This window comes from Canis lupus, chromosome X (assembly GCF_003254725.2).
Source record: "Canis lupus dingo isolate Sandy chromosome X, ASM325472v2, whole genome shotgun sequence".
Lineage (NCBI taxonomy): Eukaryota > Metazoa > Chordata > Mammalia > Carnivora > Canidae > Canis > Canis lupus.
Window position 1 is genome coordinate 95,962,294 of NC_064281.1, and position 20,514 is coordinate 95,982,807.

Sequence of the window (20,514 nt, forward strand, 5' to 3'; positions counted from 1 at the left end):
TAGTCCGCACTTTGAGGAGTACTATACTACTGTGTATAGCTGAAATATAATTAAGAAATACCAAGCGAACACCATGCAGTATCTTTGTAACTGATTCTTCCTATCCTTTCTCTTTAATGGTGTTCAATACTTGTGATTTTGAATTGATTGGAATTAGTTATTATGAAGACTGCAGATTATTTGCATTGCACTTTAAAGTTAGTTGATGAAATTTGTGTTCATGTATTTGAAGAATAGATAATAAAGCACTGAACTCTTAGTGTCAAAAACCTGAGATTTGAATCATGGTTGTATTGCTTTCTCATTCTTATCCTTTGCTTCCTCATCTGTCAAATGAGAATATCTCCCTCCCAGGATTATAAGAATAGAGTTGAAGAACCCAAGAGAAAAATGCCTTACATAAAAGTAGTCACACAAATGTTAGTTGAATTTTGATTGCTATATTACATATCAGCCGTAGAATCCTTGTGATACTTGGATCCAAGGGTAAATGTATGACTTCCATCAGGCTGAAACTTTTTTTCAGATAGGAGCCATATCTTATTCATTTTTGTACCAATCCCCAGTGCTGGGGCCTAGTGACATAGTGGTTGCTTGACAAATACTAAGCTGTAATGCTCTGGATTATTTCATTTAATGAAGAATCTTGACGGATACAAAATTGCTCATCAGTGTACTGATGAAGCCAAGATTGAATTGTGAAGTGCCCATGCTTAGACAGCTGTGTGTGGTAGAACTGGGATTAGAACCCAAATTGCATGGTTTTAAATCTAATCCTCTTTCCAGAAATATGCCTTGGGTTTGTTCTTCTAGCAAAAGACCTGTAAAGTTAGAACAGAAACATATTAGAAAACACTAACATCCTTCAGTTGTTACTGTATGCTTTGAGGGAAATGTTTGTTTTGTTTCACTCTAATTTACTTTTCATTTAATTATAATAAAATCATTGAATGTTCCTTATGGTATGTGAACATTAAGATTATTTTAGAGAGGAATTAAATAAAAAGGGGGAAAATAACTATGGCAGTTTTATGTGTTAAAGCCTAATGGTTTCTACTTCTTTTTAAGGTATGTTTACTTGGAAAAGTTCATGACCTTTCAGATGTCACTCCGAAGAGAAGATGTGTGGCTTCCACTGATGTCTTACCGAAATTCTTTGCTAGCTGGTGGTGATGATGACACCATGTCAGTCATTAGTGGAATCAGCAGTCGGGGGTCAACTGTGCGGAGTAAAAAATCAAAACCATCTACAGGAAAACGGAAAGTAGTTGAGGGCATGCAACTTGCACTCAGTAAGAACATAGTTCATTCTCTTTATATTTACCCCTTATGTTTAACAACTGAATTGTCATTAGGTTCACCTTAGTTTTAAATTTGAGATACGTGTTGTTAAATAGTATCCTGTATAGTGTGTCCAGTTATGTGTCGAATGTTTTAAGCATTTTATATATATAAACTCAGTTCTTAAAGCTCTTTAGGTATATCCTCATTTTTCAGAAGAGAAAACTAGTACAGAGAGGTTAAGTAACTTACGTAAGGTCACACGGCTATTCACTGGCCAGACAGTCTCAGGCTGGAACTTCTGCTTTTTAATCATGATGCTATATTTTATATGTATAGGGATATGGACTCAGCATCATAGAGCTAGTTGTTACCTAAGAGATCAGATTATCTAGTTTAAGTGTGGAGCAGCAGATTCAGAGAGGTTCTCACGAATTTCTGTGAAGAGGTCATTTATCATGAAGAACTTGATAGAGATATAAATTCTGTCTGTAATCTTAGAAGTAGGAATGCAGTATGACACTTGAATCTCTTGGATTCCTAGCACTATTATAGGGTTGATTTGTAATGGGCCTGGGGATTTTTTTCCTCTCCTTTGGAACCTTTAAACAAATTAGCATAGTTGCCAACATTTGTTTCATTTATTGCTGAATAACAAACTACCCCAAAACTTAGGGACATATCAGGGACATGATGTCTGATGTTTCAGCCAGGAGAGAAGACTCAAAGGCTGGTGATGAATTCTGTGGAGGCACCTTCAGTTAAATATATATCTGCTGCCAGCTATCACCCTGGACTTAAGCTGGATTATCTGTTAGAACACCTACATGTGGTCTCTCCATGTGGCTGTTTGGCTTTCTCACAGCATGTGACTGGGCTCCAAGAGCAAATATCTGAAGAGAAGTAGTAGAAGCTACCAGTTTTTTAAGGCCAGAAACTGGCACAGCATAATTTCTACCATATTCTCTTGACCAAGCAATCAGGGCTCAGCTTTAAGGGGATAGGACATAATTCCCCACCTCTTAATGTGAGGAATGTCAAAGCTTTAGGGGCCATATATTCTAATTGCCATATAATTCTTCAGCCATCATCAGGTATATAGAGTTCAATACTTCATTGTCCCGTGGTTGTCTTTTGTCCAGTAATATAAATGCATAAACTTATAACTGGTACAACCTTAGATTTACACTTGATTATGTAATCCCAACATCTCCAGTCTGTGGGGGAAATCTCTTTTATAGTATCCCTGACCAGTTAAAATAGTTAGGGCTAATGGTCTATAGGAAGTTAAGTTGTTGTTTTGTTTTAAGTTGAAAAGTTATCTGATTAAAAGATGATGTTTCCTGCACATCACTTTAAGTTTTTCTCATCTGAACAAATAGTTGATTGTTAATGGATTTATGCTGGGCCATCAAATCTCTCCTTTTTATTAGACTACATAGAGAACAAATGAATTGGTATTTATATAACATCTTTTTTTTAAGACTTTATTTATTTGGATGAGAGAAAGAGCAAGCACAAGTTAGGGGTAGGGGCAGAGGTTAGCGAGAGAAGCAAACTCCCCACTGATCAGGGAGCCCTATATAGGGCTCAGTCTCAGGACCCTGGGGTCATGACCTGAGCTAAAGGCAGATGCTTATTAACTGACCGAGCCACCCAGTTTATATGACATCTTGAAGATAAATCTTTTACAGAAAGAGTCAATACTCTTTGTTTAGGTTTTTGAAAAAAGACATAGAAATTGGGGCATTAGTAAGTTATAAGAAGAAAGGATGGCTACTGATAGATTGGCCAGATCAGTGTAAATTTGAAGGGAAAATTAGAGCCTAAACACTGTAGAAATTAATGGCTGATGTAATTATATTTCAGATTATGAAATTTGTCTGTCTAAGGCATTAGCTACTAGTACATATTCCTTTTTCCTCTTTTCTTAAAAACACATATCTATGCACATGTGTAATCTTCTAATAAAGTAGTTTTCCTGCAAGTCGTCAAGTGCTATCAGTTTCACCTCCCAAATCAGTGGTTTTAAAAAAATTACTATGAATTCAGTAACACTTGCATGTGAATTTGTCTTTTATTAATCACGGCAGCATCTACAGATTTGAAAACAAATAGCTTTGGCAGGTGTGAAATCTGTTTTTGGTCTAGTGCTTAATACGTATATGGATTTGTGCTCCCCTTGGAGTTGGTGAGCATCCTCTAAACTAGGAGTCGTTCTTCCATCATATCCATTCCTGTTTCTACCTCTCACTCACTTGGGCTATACAGTTAGCCTCCTAACTGTCCTGTTTGCTCACTAATCTTTGTTCTTAAGTCCACCTTCTACACTGCCACCACATACTTTGACTAAAATATGTAGCTTCCACATTGCTTCCCTTCCATAAAACCTTTGGCAGTAGTTCCCGCCACCTTAGCACAGCTTAGACTTTCCATAAATTGATTCATGCCTCTTTATTCAGCCTTACCTTTTGCCATTTACCCTAGGAGCATCAAACTCTTAGTTTGAACCCTATGAAATTGCCATTTTTTGCAGGTCAAGAATTGCTGAATATCAGCAAATTGGTATGGTTCAGTTGTCATGGTTTTGTGTCTCAATGTTTTTGTTTATGTTCTTCCCCTGCCTGGAAATTATCACAGTGTACACAGTATCTACTCTAACTAGAAGGCACTTTTGGGTAGCTGACTCTGATCCTTTTCATTGCTCCCATTCCACCTGTGCTGCCCTCTCTTATAGCACTACTACACTGTTGTCATTGCGTGTGTTTTCTTTGTCTCGAAGGACAGGGATTGCACCTGTTATCTTGGTATCCCCATTTCAAGCACTAGCATGTGGAAAGCAACCAGATGTTTGTTGACCTGAACAGGTTATATTAGATATTTTGGGTAGTCAAAATTAGTGACTGAACTTAATTGCTATTAATTTTCTCTTAGCTGAAGAAAGCAGTAGTAGTGACAGTATGTGGTTAAGCAGAGAACAAACACTGCACACCCCAGTTATGATGCAGACGCCACAACTCACCTCAACGATTATGAGAGAGCCCAAAAGATTACGACCTGAGGATAGCTTCATGAGTGTCTATCCAATGCAGACTGAACATCATCAAACTCCTCTTGATTATAAGTAAGTACATTTGATCATTTTCTGTACTATAACTTTATTAATTACATAGAAAAAAGTTAAGTTAAAAGAAGAATAAAATTCTCCTTGAAGCACGCAGGTAACATGGATGTTAGCTCAAAGACAACACGAGGAAGCAAGGCAACAGCAGGAGAGAGCAGCATTGAGCTATGTTAAACTGCGAACTAATCTTCAGCATGCCATGTAAGTGAGAGTGCCTTATTGTCTGAGTCTAGGAAGTTCACTAATTCATTTTAACATATTTTAATGTGTGCCTTACCTAAAAATTTCAGCAAACTCTTTAGAGTAAGCTGAAATAATCAAGGAATTAAAATTTGGTCTTTCCAACAGAAGAAGACATTCAAAGTTAAATATTCACTAGTTAGCTAAAGGACCAATCTTAGGTTGATCTGTTGGAAAAGTTTAAATTTGAATCCTTGTTTATTTTGGTACACAGAATTATAGCTAAAAATCCAGTTTTGTTACACCTTAATTGATTCCCCAGCTTAGTCCAGGCCCTCATCCCTCATCTGAACCATTGTATTAGCTTGCTAACTTGTTTTCTTCCCTCAAATCTCCCATTTATCCTCTCACCAAACTCCTCCCCTCACTCCCCATCACCGCTCCATCATTCACACTGCCATCAGAAATTACTATTGTCGAATAAAATCTGGTCATGTAACTCTTTGACTTAAACCTTCCCATGGCTCCCCATTCTCTACAGGATAAAGTGCAAACTCCTTAGCTCATGGCATGCAAGATCTTTCAAAATATGGCTCCTGCCTACATTTTAGTATCCTATCCCCCATTGCTTGGCAACCGGTAAAATTATTGTAAAAGAATAATAAGCTCAGGTGTCACCTTAAGTGAAGCTGTGGTCATCTATGCTCCCATAACACTATGTATATTCATATTTCTTATAGCATCACATTGTACCGTAATTATTTTTTTTATGAACTTATCCCTTTCTCTAGACTGTGAGCTCCTCAAGGGCAGGGACCACTTTCATTGCCTGGTAGTACTTGGCATGTAAAAAATGCTAAGTAAATGTTCATTGAATAAATAAATGTCCAATGCAAAGAAATTGTAGTTTAACTTTTAAATACTTTGTACTTTCTTGGAATCTGTATGAGACTTTTATGAATCTTTACTAGCTTTGAGCTCTAGAAGACATGGCAGAAAAGCACTCTTTAGATGATTGGTACAAAAAGGGGATGATAATGATTCTGATTATCTAAGTTTTGAGTTTGAAAACTTTGTAACATAATGTGGTATATGTTTTAATATTGGGAGATAGTAATTGTTACCTTTTTAAATTTAAGTTTCATTTTGTTGGTTTTTAAATGATGAGGATTGCACCTGTTTTTCTTAACAAATGATCATTTACCACATGAATGGTAACCTATTAAAATTTGCTTTAGTTATTTCTGTAGTGATCTTATCAACCTCTACAGATAGAATACACTCTATTGCATATATAGATTCTGATCCTAACTTGTCTAATACGGTCATCATCTATATGACCTGGTTCTACCCCCTGTTTTCTGTTTCTGTGGCCACATGCCCCATAATATATTATTTCATGCATAATTCAACAAGCTGATTTCTTAGCTTCCAACCAGTTACCAGTTCAAACAATCTGGAATTCTACCATACAGTCATTTGGTCTGTATCTCTCCCCTGAAAATTTTCCTCTAGTCCCTAAGATCTTCCATAGCATCTCATTACTCAGTACCATTTATCATTATTCTTTTGTTTGTAGTTTGCTTTAATTCTACAAGTTTAAGAGATAAACTTCCCCAGGTGACTATAAGAGATTATTCTGTTTAAATAATTATTACCATTAGATTCTTTTGGTGGTTGTGCCATAAGTGGTCTGTTGCCTAAGACTTGAAAATATTTTTGTTTTACAGTGATTTTTCTGTAATGGTATCTGCTCTATATCTGAAAATACTTCCCAAGTTATCTTTTCATTTTTTTTATAGTTTATATCATACATACCTTCTACTCCAAATGAGATGCAGAATGGATTTCTGGTTTTCTGTAACATGGTCCACAAAGCACACATAACTTCCTTCATACTTGCCTCTACCGAATATAGTAAAATTGTCATTTGCTGTCCAAACCTCTTAGAAAATAGGGACCATTGTCAACATATTCATCCAGGTAGCTTGGATTAGCCATCATGTTTTATTTTCATACTATTTTTTTAAACTCAACATAGTATTGTGTAAATTGTAAGTAAATAATTGATTTTGATAGTGGTGGGAATCGATAAATGAGTGAGAAAAGAAGGCTATATTAGCCAAAATGGGCAGCTAGTTACCTTCAATTTCACTGTTATGTTGACTCCTTCATGCTGATCTGGGCTAATTTATGAACTTGAAATTTGAGTTTATTCCTTTTAATTATGTGATAACATACAGAATCTTTTTTACATTTCTACATATGTCTTAGTTTTGAATTTCATAGGACAAAATCAGTATAAATGTTACTCATTTCTTCCTGAAGCAGAATTAATCTCTTACAAATTTTTTTTTTAGCACTTGATACATACTTCTCTTGTGATATTTCTCATATTCCATTACAATTAATTATCTCTTTTTCCCCATAGTAGACTGTGAGCTCCTTGAGGGCAGGAACTATGTCTTATTTATCTTTTTTTTTTTTTTTTTGCATCCATAGGACATAAAAGAAGCCTGGCACATAGTAGGCACTTGTGAATGAATGAGTGAGTGAGTGCCTGGCACAAATTAGGTACTGAGTGAAGGAGTGAGTGATGGGTAAAATTAATATATATTAGTGAAAATATATGTATTCTGAAAATGTCATTTCTTTGGTCTCTGTTTTATATTTGTTTATTAATTTGTACCCTGCCTACTTTCAAAAAGGATTTGAGGTATCTTGTCTGTTCCCATGTGGGAAATTCTCTTTGAACTTTTATATGGGATATCAGAACTATCAAGCTAAATGTATCAAAGTAATGTAGAATAAACAACTCCTTCGCATTTTTAGACAAGTGAACATTGGGGTTTTGACATCATTGATGACATGATCAATGCCTAATCATTTTCCCTGACCTTTAATTCCATCATTTTCCATTACACTTCAATATAGAGAGCTACATAGTTGCTGCCAGTATATTAATAGTCACAACATTGGTTCAGATCTTGACCTTGTTTTATATTTCTCTAGTCGACGTGGTACAAGCCTAATGGAAGATGATGAAGAGCCGATTGTTGAAGATGTTATGATGTCCTCAGAAGGGAGGATTGAAGATCTTAACGAAGGAATGGATTTTGACACCATGGATATAGACTTGGTAAGAAACTTAATGATTTCTGTCAAATTTTCATTTAAGATCTTTTGGAAATAAGTTGGGATTAGAGGAAATACTTTCCATGACAAGTAAGTTTTGCAAAAAGAGTAAATAAAATAGTTGCCACGTATTTTGATATATGAGAAGGATTGAGGAGAGGGTGAAGTTGAAGAAGGTGTTAACTCTTAGTTTAAGAGTTCAGACTAATTAATTAATTAATTAGTTCAGATTAATTAATTCAGATTAATTTAGGAATATATCAATTTAAAGAAAACCTTTTCTTACTATTATATCAGGTATTGTAGCTACTGTATTTTCCATTTATTTGCCATTATCAAAACAATGCATTAGTTCCTTGATACTACTACCTATTACTGAGACAAATTTCCATGTTAAATAATAAAATTACTTAAACTTGGAAATTTAACAACTATATATGAGGGTAGATTCTTTATTATCATATCACATAATAGGAGTAGGAGTTTATCATATATAAAATGCTTCTGTGCATTTCATCTTGCTACATATATCATTCAACTTTGTGAGGTAGGTTGGGAGGATGGAAGATACTGAAACTTAAGACAATTAGCCCATCCAAGGAGACAAAACTAAGCAGTAAAGCTGAGACTTTTACTATAAGCTAGTCTTCTGATTCTACTTCTTGGAATACCATACTGTATTCTCCTTAAAAGGAAGAAATAAATAAATATGTCTTCTCTTCAGAATACTGTAATTTGGTATCTTTAAAAGAAAATGATATGAGAATGGCATTTTTAAAGTAAAACAGAAATGAGTTTTCTAGTTTTCATCTTTGAGAATAATTTTCTGTCAATTATTTGCTTTTTTATTTTAATTTTTTAATGGTTTGCTTTTGTATTTTTATGCATTCTGTTGTTTAAATACATAGTATTTAAGATACAGTAAGATACACTTGCAATTACATATGCCATGCGAACACTTAACAATAATTTTAATATTTTTAGCCGCTACCTGGTTTATAGATAGAGCAATTGTCAACTCTTCCTTTTCTTTTTCTTTAGCCACCATCAAAGAACAGACGAGAAAGAACAGAACTGAAACCTGATTTCTTTGATCCAGCTTCAATTATGGATGAATCAGTACGTTCAGTTTAAATGTACCCCAGGATTGCAAAATCAAAAGTACAAGCAAATCCCTAAGTTTGAGATTAAAGAGCTGGGACAGCCCATTGAGAATGGATAAAAACAACTGGACAGGAGAAAAAGAGGCAGGCAGGAGAGATTTCAGGAAGAGGGGAGGGGTGATTCAGTGGTGGTGACAGATTATAAGTACCTTTGAATCCCTGGCCAACTGGGACTTGAGTGTTATGTTAATGAATTTAGACTTTTCCTGTAGGCTTGATTTACCCATTGAAAGATTTTGAATGAGAGAGTGGCATGATCAGAATTGTGTTTCAGAAAGATTTCCTTGGCATTTATGGATGGATAGAATGAGTGATAAATCATAATCATAATATGAAGACATGGTAAAAAATAGAAATTGAATAAAAGTTTGATAATAAAGAGAAGGGAGTTGAGGTTGCTGGTTATTATTAGGTACTGTCAGTTCTGTTTCTTAAGTACATCTCCTGTCTGTCTCCACTGCCATATTATCCCTGACAGTGTCTTGGTTCAAGTCATCTTCAGTTTTTACTTGGCCAATTGCAGTAGCCAGGCAGTGATGATTTTATTCATTTTGAGTTTTGCCTAGCATAATAGGTGCTTAGTTTTATTTGTTAGACTAATCTCACTGCCACAGCACTCCTTTATAGCTCTTTTGGGGTCATCTTTCTAAAATGCAAATCTGCTCCTCTTCCTCATAGTTTAGGTCTTTCATGGATTTTTTTTCCCCCTCATTACCATTAAGAAAAAAGTTTGAATTCTCAGTGTGGCAAACAGACTTTGTGTTCTTGCTCCTTTGCCGTCTTAACCTTAGCTTTTTCCTTACATGCATACTGCTCTCCAGCCATACCAAGTCTTCTTGTTCCTCTTGGACATACTATACTCTGTCTTGACACCATCACTATGTATAGGCTTTTCTCTCTGCCAGAATTGTCCTTTTCCTTTTCCTCTCAGGGAATTCATCCTTTAATAGTTCTGACATTTCCTTTGAAGTTTTTGATGACCCCTCCAGATAGATTCTTGGCTCTCAACACTTTGTGTACATTTTTATTTTGATAATTATCAGATTTGTGTAGTGAAATAGGATATTACATTTCGCTTAATAGGCTGAACGTCAAGCAGTGATGATTTTATTCATTTGAGTTCTGTCTAGCGTAATAGGTGTTTAATTTTATTTGTTAAATGAATAAATGAACTAGTTAAGTTCCCTTCCATCTCAGTTTTTAGTGTCTACCCATTTGTGCTCCTTCCTCCCAATACCTGCTACCTCGGGTGACATTGGCTAAGGCTTCCCTTCCATGCCCCAATTTCTACTATTCTCTCCTTGCCCTTCCTCACCTTATAATCTGCTTTCAGATAGTTCTTGGAAAAATGTTGACCTACTAACACACATCAACATATTCTATTAATAAGGCCAGTTACTTAGTCAGAAGTTACCGTTTCATAGAACAGCAAGTATAGAAATCTTTAGATAAGCTAAGTTACCCTGAGATCCTTTAAGTTGATGTGTCTCAGTCTCTCATGTAGCCATGAATCATCTGGAGATCTTATTAAAATGTAGATTCTGCTTCAGTAGGTCTGGAGTATGGCCTCTGATTCTGCATCTAACAAGTGCTCTTGAAGTTTCAGATCCGTAGATCATACTTTTGCAGTAGCATAAGTGAGTTAGGCCTACTCATAAGTCTATAGTTGATGTGCATATTGAAGTATATAGTTCCCTGATAATCTAAGATTATGTATCTTCCAGTTTGTTAAAGAAAATGTGAAGACGGTGACTGATAGGGAGTAAAAGAATCTTTTCAAGTAAATAGAATGAAATGCAATAATTCAACAATTTTTATTGAGCTGGAATTTGGTGCTAAAATGAGTTTGATGCTCTCCCTGCCCTCCAGGAGTTTGTATTCTAGTTCACCTTGACTATCGCCTTGAAATGAGATGGTAGCTAGTATTTGAGAACTTAATGTGCCTGAAGCTGTGCTAGGCATGATTTAGTTGGATCCTCTTAGCAACCCTGTGAGAAAGGTGGTGGGATCTCACTATTAGTTACACTCAAGCACACTCGGGACTAAAGAAGTGGTTCATTGACTGGTTCAGAGTTTTATAACTCTAAGTGTCAGAGTAGTAATTTGATCCAAGTTCCTTTGATTTAAAAATCTCATGCTGTCTCTGCTGGGTACTTCCCAGAACTAAACTCAGACCTCATTTAAAAGAAAAACCAAGAAAACTAATTTAGGAATTGACATGATTAACTGTAGTCAGAATTATAAGGGCAGTTAGAGATCTTCTTTGTTTTCATGTGTTCACCTAAAGTTAGAAGAACTTGAGGCATTTGTTTCCTTAGTCATTTAATAGATTTGCAGAAAGGTGTTCTTTACTAATAATGAAATAGCAATGTAAATTATGTGTGTATATTTTTGACAACATTTAGAGAAAACTACAATCTGAGTGAGGCCACAGATAGGGACCTAATAATTGTTATTTATAGAATTTTTGGCATTCTCCTGCTTTTTGAATATGTTATGTTATAACTAAGAGGATAGTAGTTTAGCTGCTTCTACTAAAATTAGGAAAATGAGCACACATATCTATTCCTGTAGTTTTGTAGTATTACCACATGATGGCAGCAGTCACATAACTGAGTGCCCAATAATCTTGAAAGGTTCAGATGGCTAAAGAACATTTTGACCAAAAAAATAAAAAATAATAAAAAAAGGGACACCTGCGTGGCTCAGCAGGTTTAGTGCCTGCCTTTGGCCCAGGGTGTGATCCTGGAGTCCCAGGATCGGGCCCCACATCGGGCTCCCTGTGTGGAGCCTGCTTCTCCCTCTGCGTGCGACTCTCTCTCTCTCTCTCTCTCTCTCTCTCTCTCTCTCATGAATAAATAAATAAAAATCTTAAAAAAACCCTTTTGACCATAAAATGTATGTATATTATATATATTTATATAGATGTTTAGGATAATATATATTTAAATTAATACTAGTTTATTTTAAAATATACATCAAACTTTACCTTCTGTCTGAATAATGACTTAAAGAAATAGAATAACAGAAATTTTTAAATGTAAAAATCTGTGTTTGCCTTTATACAGTAGCCTACATCTGTTTTTACTCAAGCTTGTGATAAGTGAGTCATCAAAACAATAGTAAAATTGGGACTTAAACCCTTTTATACCCAGTTCTAAGTGAAATAACCCAAAACATCCTAGTATAGATGTTTTAAGTTATTACTAAATTTAAATATATCCTTTGTAACACAATATCCACATGATTCAGAAGTGGTAGTATAAAAACTCTGAGCAGCTCAGTTTTGGGTTGCATATACCAAGATTGAAGATTTATGGTTTAGTAAGTTCCTATAAACAATATTAATTTATTTCATTGTGCCAGTCATCACTTTCTGCTATTAGTGGGCCAGTATTGCTACAACACACTAAAGCTTCCTATTTATACTTTTTAAATATATGCTTATGTGTTTATTAATGTTAACACCAGAAACAGGGGTAGTTTGTTAGTACAGAGAGAGTGTCATTGATGTCATTCTTCTATGTTGAGATTCTCATGTTAGAATTATCTGTATTATAAACTTGGTTAAAGAAAGGTTTAGTCTAATGGAGCTAACTTTATATTCTAGTAGAAGAATCTACTTATAACCTAGTCTGTACAAACAGAGGAAAAAAAACCCATTCACATGATTTCTAGTTAGATACTCTACACTAGGAATTGCTAACTAAGATTTTATTCTTTCATTCATCATCAGACTTTCCTTACCCAGAGTCACAGGATATTATGGCTAGGCAGGACCTTTAAAACATCATCTAGGCTTCTTTGGTGGAAATATTTTCTAACCACCCAATCTATGACTCTTAACCAGAAAGGGAGAACCCTGAACTTTATTGGAGAGTTGAAGAGAACAAGGGGTGAGTAGTGGTGGTAGTTTTGATGAATGACAGATAAGAAGTGGGGTTCATTAATCCTCTTATTTTTGGAGATTCCAAAAACTTTGCAGCCTCCTTATAATGAATTATTAAGTAATCAGATAGATACTTGTTTCCTGGTCTGAAAATACTTCCTTCGGATCAGAATGATTCCTGAGTTCTGTGACTTCGGTTAAAATGAGACCTCATTTACAAATAAAAACCCTTTGCAAATCCCAATCTTAGCTCATTACCTCTGGCTTTAAAATCAGTTCTCACTAACTCATGGTTTTAAAATATTATATAGTAAGTGCTGGAATTTTAATTGAATAGCCTAACTTTTAGTATATATAGCTAAAAGTTATATCTTGTTTTTGTCTGATGAACGAGGGAGAGTTTCTCCATTCATTATCTGCTTTTACTTTTTAGTTATTAGCGACAGGTAATTATTAGATTTTACCCTTTTACCAACTTGAATGGTATAAAAAAGCATCAATATAAATTACTTTGCCTAAATTTCACCTTACTTATTTAATTTCTTAAGATTTGTAGTTTTCTTTATTCATTCAGGCTAGATTTCCTAAATTTTCTACATATTTGTATTGACTTCTTGGGTATTTTTGGTTAGCATGTTCAAATGCCTTTTTAAGAGCTATACCTACTCCACAGTGCAAATGACCAAGTTTGCAAGACATTCCTAAGCTTTTTCCATTGAGCCTGTGCCAGGAGTGTATGTCAAGAAGCACATACATTTGTTCATTCAACAAATGAGTGGCTATGTTTAGGGATTATTTAGGCATCAGGGTGGTGAATAAGCATATATAAATGTTGTGTGGTCCCTGCACTTATATTTGTGAGGTAAGTAGCATCTTGATTAGGCCTGATGTTACTTCATTACATAGTCATGGTCGTTTTAATGTTAGAATTCTATATCTGAAGGGGAGGGTAATTTTTCAGAGTGGTTTTATTAGCATATTATTAAACTTCGTGTTAACAAATTAATGTAACATTTACAGATACATTTTACAAAGAAATGAATGACAATTTTAACAAGATTTTTTTCTTCTCTCTCATTAGGTTCTTGGGGTGTCAATGTTTTAATACCAGTACACAAATCTGTGGTGAAGTCATTTTCTAAGTGGAAGAGGAAGTTTTAAAATAAAGTTGTGGTAGATACAGTGAAATTCTGTACAGATTTTTCTCTAAGGAGAATATGACATGCTTATGCTTACCAAGATCAAGTGCATTGAGGGGCAGTTTTGTTTGCCTGAAAAAAGTAAAGGACAAGTAAACAATTTGATGATAAGCTACAGTTTTTCTTAGAAAGTAAATATTTTATTTATGCGCTGTTAGTTGGCTTTTGAATCAATTATTTCATGCTTTTTTTAAAGAAAATATAACAATCTAAAGAGGCATTTGGTACAGACATGAATCCTCTCACATTTATTTACTGGGTGTACTAAGTAATGATGACCTCTGCTGGATTTCTGTTTACATCCAAGAAACAAAGTTAAGGATGAATTTATTCCCGTGCCCTGAAATTATAGGATAGAATTGTTTTTAGCATTCTAAATTTAAATGCTTAAAACATCAATCAACAAAGCTTTCTTTTAAATATTGTAATTGTGGAGAAAAGTAAACTTATAAGCAGAACTTTTACAATTTTTTCATCTAAAATGTATTTTAAGATATTTTTAAAATCCAAGAGCTTCTCTATACTTTTCAGAAATAATCCAGATGCAGTGAACTGCCAGAAGGTAACCAGTCTCAAACATGCTTATCCCATTATCAACCCTGAAAGTTTGCTTGTCCTTTAAGATAAAAATGTAATGTTGTGATATTCCTTCCAGTAGTGCCACTGTATTTTGTCTCCAAATAAAAGAAGCTTATTGTAGTATGTTTGCAGAAAAATTCTAAACAAAAATTATACAGCTTATTAGAGTGTGGGAATAGGGATCTAAATTTTAAATAAAATTATATATATATATAAATTGGTGCTGATTTTATAATTGCGCAGTTTGTTTAGTTTTTTCTTACTTTTAAATTCCAACTTAAAATTATGAGGTTTCAGAAATATATTGAAAGTTTAACAATGTTTAAAAATAGAAAAAGCATGAGTGTTCATGCTTTAAAATGATTTTTAAATTTGTATTTTATATTGTTTTATCTATCTGTCTTTGCAAGCAGTCTTCAGGTTAAAGATACTTCTAACAGGTTACAGTACATTTCCTCTGTATGTAAATTAGATGGGATAATAGAATTCATAACCCATAATATTCTTTGAAAGCTAAGCTTTAAACTTCATTTTATGTCCTTTCACAAATAAATTAGTTTAAAAACAGAAAGTGGCTACTTGCCATTTTGACATCAACTCATTTTGCGAGGCTTAGGCAGCTAGACATCGTTTAAAACAAAATATTAACTTATATTACATGTATATCTATCTTTTGTCAGTCGTCTCTCAGTTCTTGAGGTATATTATTTTAATCATTCCATGCCTTAATATGCTTGCAATACAAGAATATCTTCAGATGGGTGAATACCAAAAGGCTTTCAGTTCTTGGAATCAGAAATCAACAAGCATTGGGCTGTGGTAGCCAAAAACCATAGGTTAGCTAAAAGATCATGATACAATACAATTGTTTTATTAAATCATGGTTAATAACAAATGAAACCAGACTTGTCTAACAGATTTTCCATCTACAAATATTGTTATGTGCAAAAAGTACTGCCTATGTTGTTTTTCACACCACTGCATTTACTAGAACTGCTGAGAGGACTGTATATATGATTTTAAACCTAAGTTGATTTTTTTTCTCACTCTTGAAAGGAGTACTTCTTTGTGAAAGCAGTTCTTACAGCTTTGTTTTCAACCAGCTAAAAATGTTTTATATATTACTCTAACCTGTTGTCCTCCACATTCTATTGTCCTAATTGTACTGTTTTCTGATTTGTATTTATGTCTTGAGACAGTAACTTTTTGAATAAAAATAAACCTACAGTATGTTGTATGTTTTATCTTTTATAATTAAAGGAGGAGGGTGGCTATGAATGGCTTAGAAAACATGTATTATCACAGCTTTTAACATGTTTGGGGATAATTTATAGAAAACATTGCCATTTCATATTTTTAATAAATCATGTGTTTTTAAATGAGACTAAATCCCTAATTGGGTTATTAGTTTAAAATAGAAACCTGCGACCATTATTACTTCAATTTGTATCTGGCATGGGTTAAACACTTTAAAATGTTTGCATTGTTCATCCAGGATACATTTGAGTGCCTACTATATGCTAGGCATGTGTTAGAGATTTAACAGTGAACCAGATAAGGTTTCTCCCTCATAGATCTAGTGGGGTAAACAAATAAAATAATGAAACTCTTGTAAGGAGTGTTAAGGAAATTAGCAGTATGTGCTGAGCTAGAGAATAAGCATGTGTGTTTATAAAACCTCCCTTAGACAAGGGGCTCATGCTTGGAGGTGAGTGAAAGCCAACTTTTGAAAAAGAACTTCCTAATTCACTTAAAACAACTGTCTTCAACATGTCAAGATTTGCATTGTACTCTTTAAAAATCCTTATCATTGTAGCACTAGAACATTGGTTATGCTAGTTTGTAGATCATATTATAAGACCAGTGTTCTGTCATTGGTGATTCGGAAGTAAGCATATTAAATGATAGCTAATAGCTGGGGCACTGTTTAAAGTGGTTTACATGCAGTAACCTATTAAACGTCATGACAGTAGGTGGCACAAGTTGTTATTATGATCCCCCATCCCATTACCCACCCACCCCCCCCTGCCCTGCCCTGCCCTGCCCCGCCCCATCGCCTTCTAAATCAGGAGGTAGTCAGGAAAATGAATACAGAGAAGTTAAAATCCCTTAGGCAAGGTTATATGGCTAGTAAGTGATGGGAGTTGGCATTTAAGTACAGGTGGTCTGGCTAAGGTAAGTCCCAAGAGCATTGAAACTATTTGATACATAAAGATAACATAGATAGTTGCATAAAGATAGACTGGCATATTATTCATTGTGCCATGGTGAGGAAGTGGAACATCTTTAAGGAGTCCAGCTGGCTGTAGAACTGAATGGTATGAGGTGACATTGTCCTTTATATGCTACCCACCTGGCTTCTGTGAAGAGTATAAATTAAATCTGAGCCCTGAACCCATAAATAGTTACTAGTTGATAGCTTTTAAAATTGAGAGACTGGGAAAGAAGAGGATAACCCAGAAGGGAGGTCTTCAATACCCTGCCTCAAAGGGGACTTGTAAGGATTCACATGGCTGAGTTCCAGGTCAGATAGATTATTCTAGTAGCTATAATGATTCAGCCAAAGAAAATGAGCCAATAAAGTACAAGTTTACTAAGTATTTCAGCACTGTCTAGTATGTGTCTGGTTTTGTGTTAGTTGCTAAGCAAAGACAAGACTTTGTTTTCAAGTTGTTACAGTTGTGGAGTGGGGGGTTCTGGGACCCCAGAGGAGGGGCACTGTGGGTGTGCTCTGGGAGGAATCTTCATATAAGGTTGTCAGTTAAGGGTTTTTTCCCCCCGTTTTGTATTATGTATGTTTTCACACAGCAATGCTGAATTTTACAATGAATGTATTTTACTATACTTGCTTTACCATATATCCATCTATCAATACATCTCATTTTAAAAATTTATTTCAGGGATCCCTGGGTGGCGCAGCGGTTTGGCGCCTGCCTTTGGCCCAGGGCGTGATCCTGGAGACCCGGGATTGAATCCCACGTCGGGCTCCCGGTGCATGGAGCCTGCTTCTCCCTCTGCCTGTGTCTCTGCCTCTCTCTCTCTGCATCTCTATGAATAAGTAAATAAATAAATCTTTTAAAAAATTTATTTTAAAGTAGGGGCACCTAGGTGGCTCAGTCTGTTAAGTGTCCAACCAACTCTGATTTCAGCTCAAGTTGTGAGTTCAAGACCTGCATTAAGCTTCACACTAGGCCTGGAGGCTACCTAAAATTTATTTCAAACTAAATTGCAAACATGGGTTCATTATTTAAATATTTAGCATGCCTATCATAGGAGTTTAATACTTGTTTACCATTTTTTCTTTTGGTGTAAAATTCGTATTTGATAAAATACTCTGAGTATATATTTGCCAAGTTTTAACAAGTGCTTAACAGCTGTTAAACTCAAATCCCTAAGATAATGAAAATTACCATTAATCCAGAAAGTTCCTCTATAAATCTTACCAGTCAATCCCTGCTTCCATCCCTTCTAGAGACAACAACTGTTTTCTTTCCACCACAGATGAAATTTGGTCATTCTAGAACTTGACATGAATCGAATTATACAATATGTATTTTTGTGCAAAGTCTCAGTATGTTTTTGAGATTTATTGTATGTGTTGACAGTTTATGTCCAGTAGCTGATGGACATCTGGATTGTTTCCACCTTTTGCTTATTATGAATAAAGCTACTACTTGAGTTGAATTTTAAAGGCTGGAAGGTGGGCTAGGTGAAAGGGGATGGCGAGACCAAGGCTGAGAATTCTAGGCAAAGGCTACAGCATAAACAACTGTCATGGATATAAGAAGTATTTAGTAACTGTTCAGAGTGGGTAGGGCAAAACTGGAAGATAGTTGGCCACCCACTACCTCACATCAGCCTTAAAAATGAAAAAGCATGTTCGCAACCTACACCTTTGGTAACTGACGTGTTACATGCAATGTTCTCAGAATTGACAAATATCCAAGGTAGTTGTAGTAGAGTGCCTTTATGACTTATGATAACTTGATAGGTTACATTTGTCTTATTCTACCATTGAGAAATATAGTACTTTTCCTACAGTTTATCAGTTGTGTAGTTGTATTAAAAAACGAGTTGTAAAAAAAAAAAAAAAACGAGTTGTAAATTCTTGAAAAGTAGGTTGCTCAACTGAAGTCCGTTTTGGGGCTGAGAGTGCAAACTTCAATAGTCAGCTACAGGGTGTCTGGGTGGTTCGGTTAGTTAAGCGTCCAACCCTTCATTTCAGCTCAGGTTATGACCTCAGCTGGTGAGGTCGAGCCCCAACTTGGGCTCAGCACTGAGTGTGGAGCCTGCTTAAGATTCTTTCTTCCTCTCTGCCCCTCCTGCTCCTCCCTGTGTGCTCACTTGCTCCCAAAGAAAAAAAAGTCAGCTATAGTAAGATTACTTGTTTTTGAATTTACCCTCTGTCCTCTTAGACATGAGGAGTTTATTCTAGTGAACCTTGAGCAAGCTAGCTTTTAAATAGTTTTATAGTACTTACAGCAAAATTGTAAGTAATTTTGAAGAAATAGCCAGTATTTGTTGGGTGTTTACTATGTGCTGAACACTACAAGGTACTTCTCTGATAGTTAATTGTTGCTCTGAATTTATAGTTGATAGTATATACATAACTCATAAGTGATGGAGTCTAGATTTGAGCCCAGGTCATCGGACTTCACAGTCCATGCTCTTAACCACCTCCCTTCATCTTTGTGCTATTAAATATACCCACTTACTTGCCTCTGTATTATTATATACTACATTTCATTTTGGTTGCTGGATACGCTGTCCCTGTCTTTGAGATACCGGATTTCCCTCTTGCCTCCCCTGCGTTATTAATTTTCCCCACAACTGGATCATTCCTAACAACGTAAAAACATCTTCCATCTTCAAAACTAGCGGGGGAGGGAACCATTCCCTTGACTAAACCTCTCTCTCTAGCCATTGCTCCTTTTCTTTCCCTTTGCTGTCTGGATTCTTCCTTCTGTTCTCTCTTGTATATACTCCAGTTCTGGCCTTCATTCCTACCACTCCACTGAAACTCTTCAGTGTCCCAGTGACCTGCATTTTGCCAAACTTTCTTACCAGTATTATTCTCTCTAACCTATCTATAGAACTAGTTTCCTCCTCCTAATCAGTCTTTCCCCCCTTCCCCAGGCTAACCCATTGTTGGCAGGTTGAACGTTGTGCCATTTTGGTGGTGTTCAGGGGATACCTTGTTTTTGGCTGCCATCACAGAAAACTGACAGGGGTGTTTCTATGGGGCTTTCCCAAAGCCTGCGCAAGAGTAATTGAACTTGTAGCTGCTATTTTTAGTCCTAACTTCCATATCTTTCAGTCTGGCTTACGCCACAATGAAATTTCCCTGTGATTTCCTGGCTTTCTGTGTTAGTGGACCAACCAATTTCATCATCTTCCCCTCCTTTGCAAATGGTCTTGGTAGTAAGTTGAGAGAAGATTGGATGGGGTGTTAAAATTAAGCTTGGAGCAGAGCATGGCACTCAATTTCATGCCTGCCAAAACCTATTTGGGTCAGATTCACGTTTTCCAACTCTAAATCTCTTGGTCTTTTGTACCAAGTCTCAGTATTTAGCGTAGACACATTTTAACCTGCCCTTCCATGGTGTTTAAAGATTTGTCTGACATGTTCTTAGGATTCTAGCACCTTCAAAGTCCTTTCATTAAGAATCGGCTGCTTGGAGAGCCTCAGGGCCTCTGTATGCAAAAGGCTAAGCTGTTGTTAGAGGAGACTTAATTCAGTGACTTACTACATTTATTTCTCCCTCTGGTAGAAATTCAGGACAGCTTTTCCAAATTGGCAGGTGTCTTTTCTCTCTATAGTTGTTGAGAGACACTAGCTAGTGGAAAGCAGCTCTGCCATGTCTTAACACATGTCTTCGAAGTTTATTTGGTCATCACCATTCTAGCTCACAGCAGGTGGGGAAAGATCATGGAGGAGTGCATGTGGGGAGTTTTCATGGGCCA

General features: G+C 35.6%; 1 protein-coding gene across 18 annotated transcripts in view; it reads left to right on the forward strand.

The window, feature by feature from the left end:
- Nucleotides 1-15,780, forward strand: part of STAG2 (stromal antigen 2) — a 137,264-nt gene extending 121,484 nt beyond the window's left edge. For 17 of the 18 annotated variants that reach the window (XM_035711645.2, XM_035711644.2, XM_025431078.3 and 14 more), the window contains 6 exons: nt 1,069-1,292; nt 4,216-4,405; nt 4,496-4,606; nt 7,598-7,724; nt 8,762-8,839; nt 13,854-15,780. In XM_035711645.2, the coding sequence (XP_035567538.1) occupies nt 1,069-1,292; nt 4,216-4,405; nt 4,496-4,606; nt 7,598-7,724; nt 8,762-8,839; nt 13,854-13,877 (754 nt within the window). In that variant the 3' untranslated portion in view covers nt 13,878-15,780. The remainder of the gene's footprint in view (nt 1-1,068; nt 1,293-4,215; nt 4,406-4,495; nt 4,607-7,597; nt 7,725-8,761; nt 8,840-13,853) is intronic. The other variant, XM_049107502.1, reaches the window with a different exon arrangement.
- Nucleotides 15,781-20,514: the final 4,734 nt, after the last annotated feature.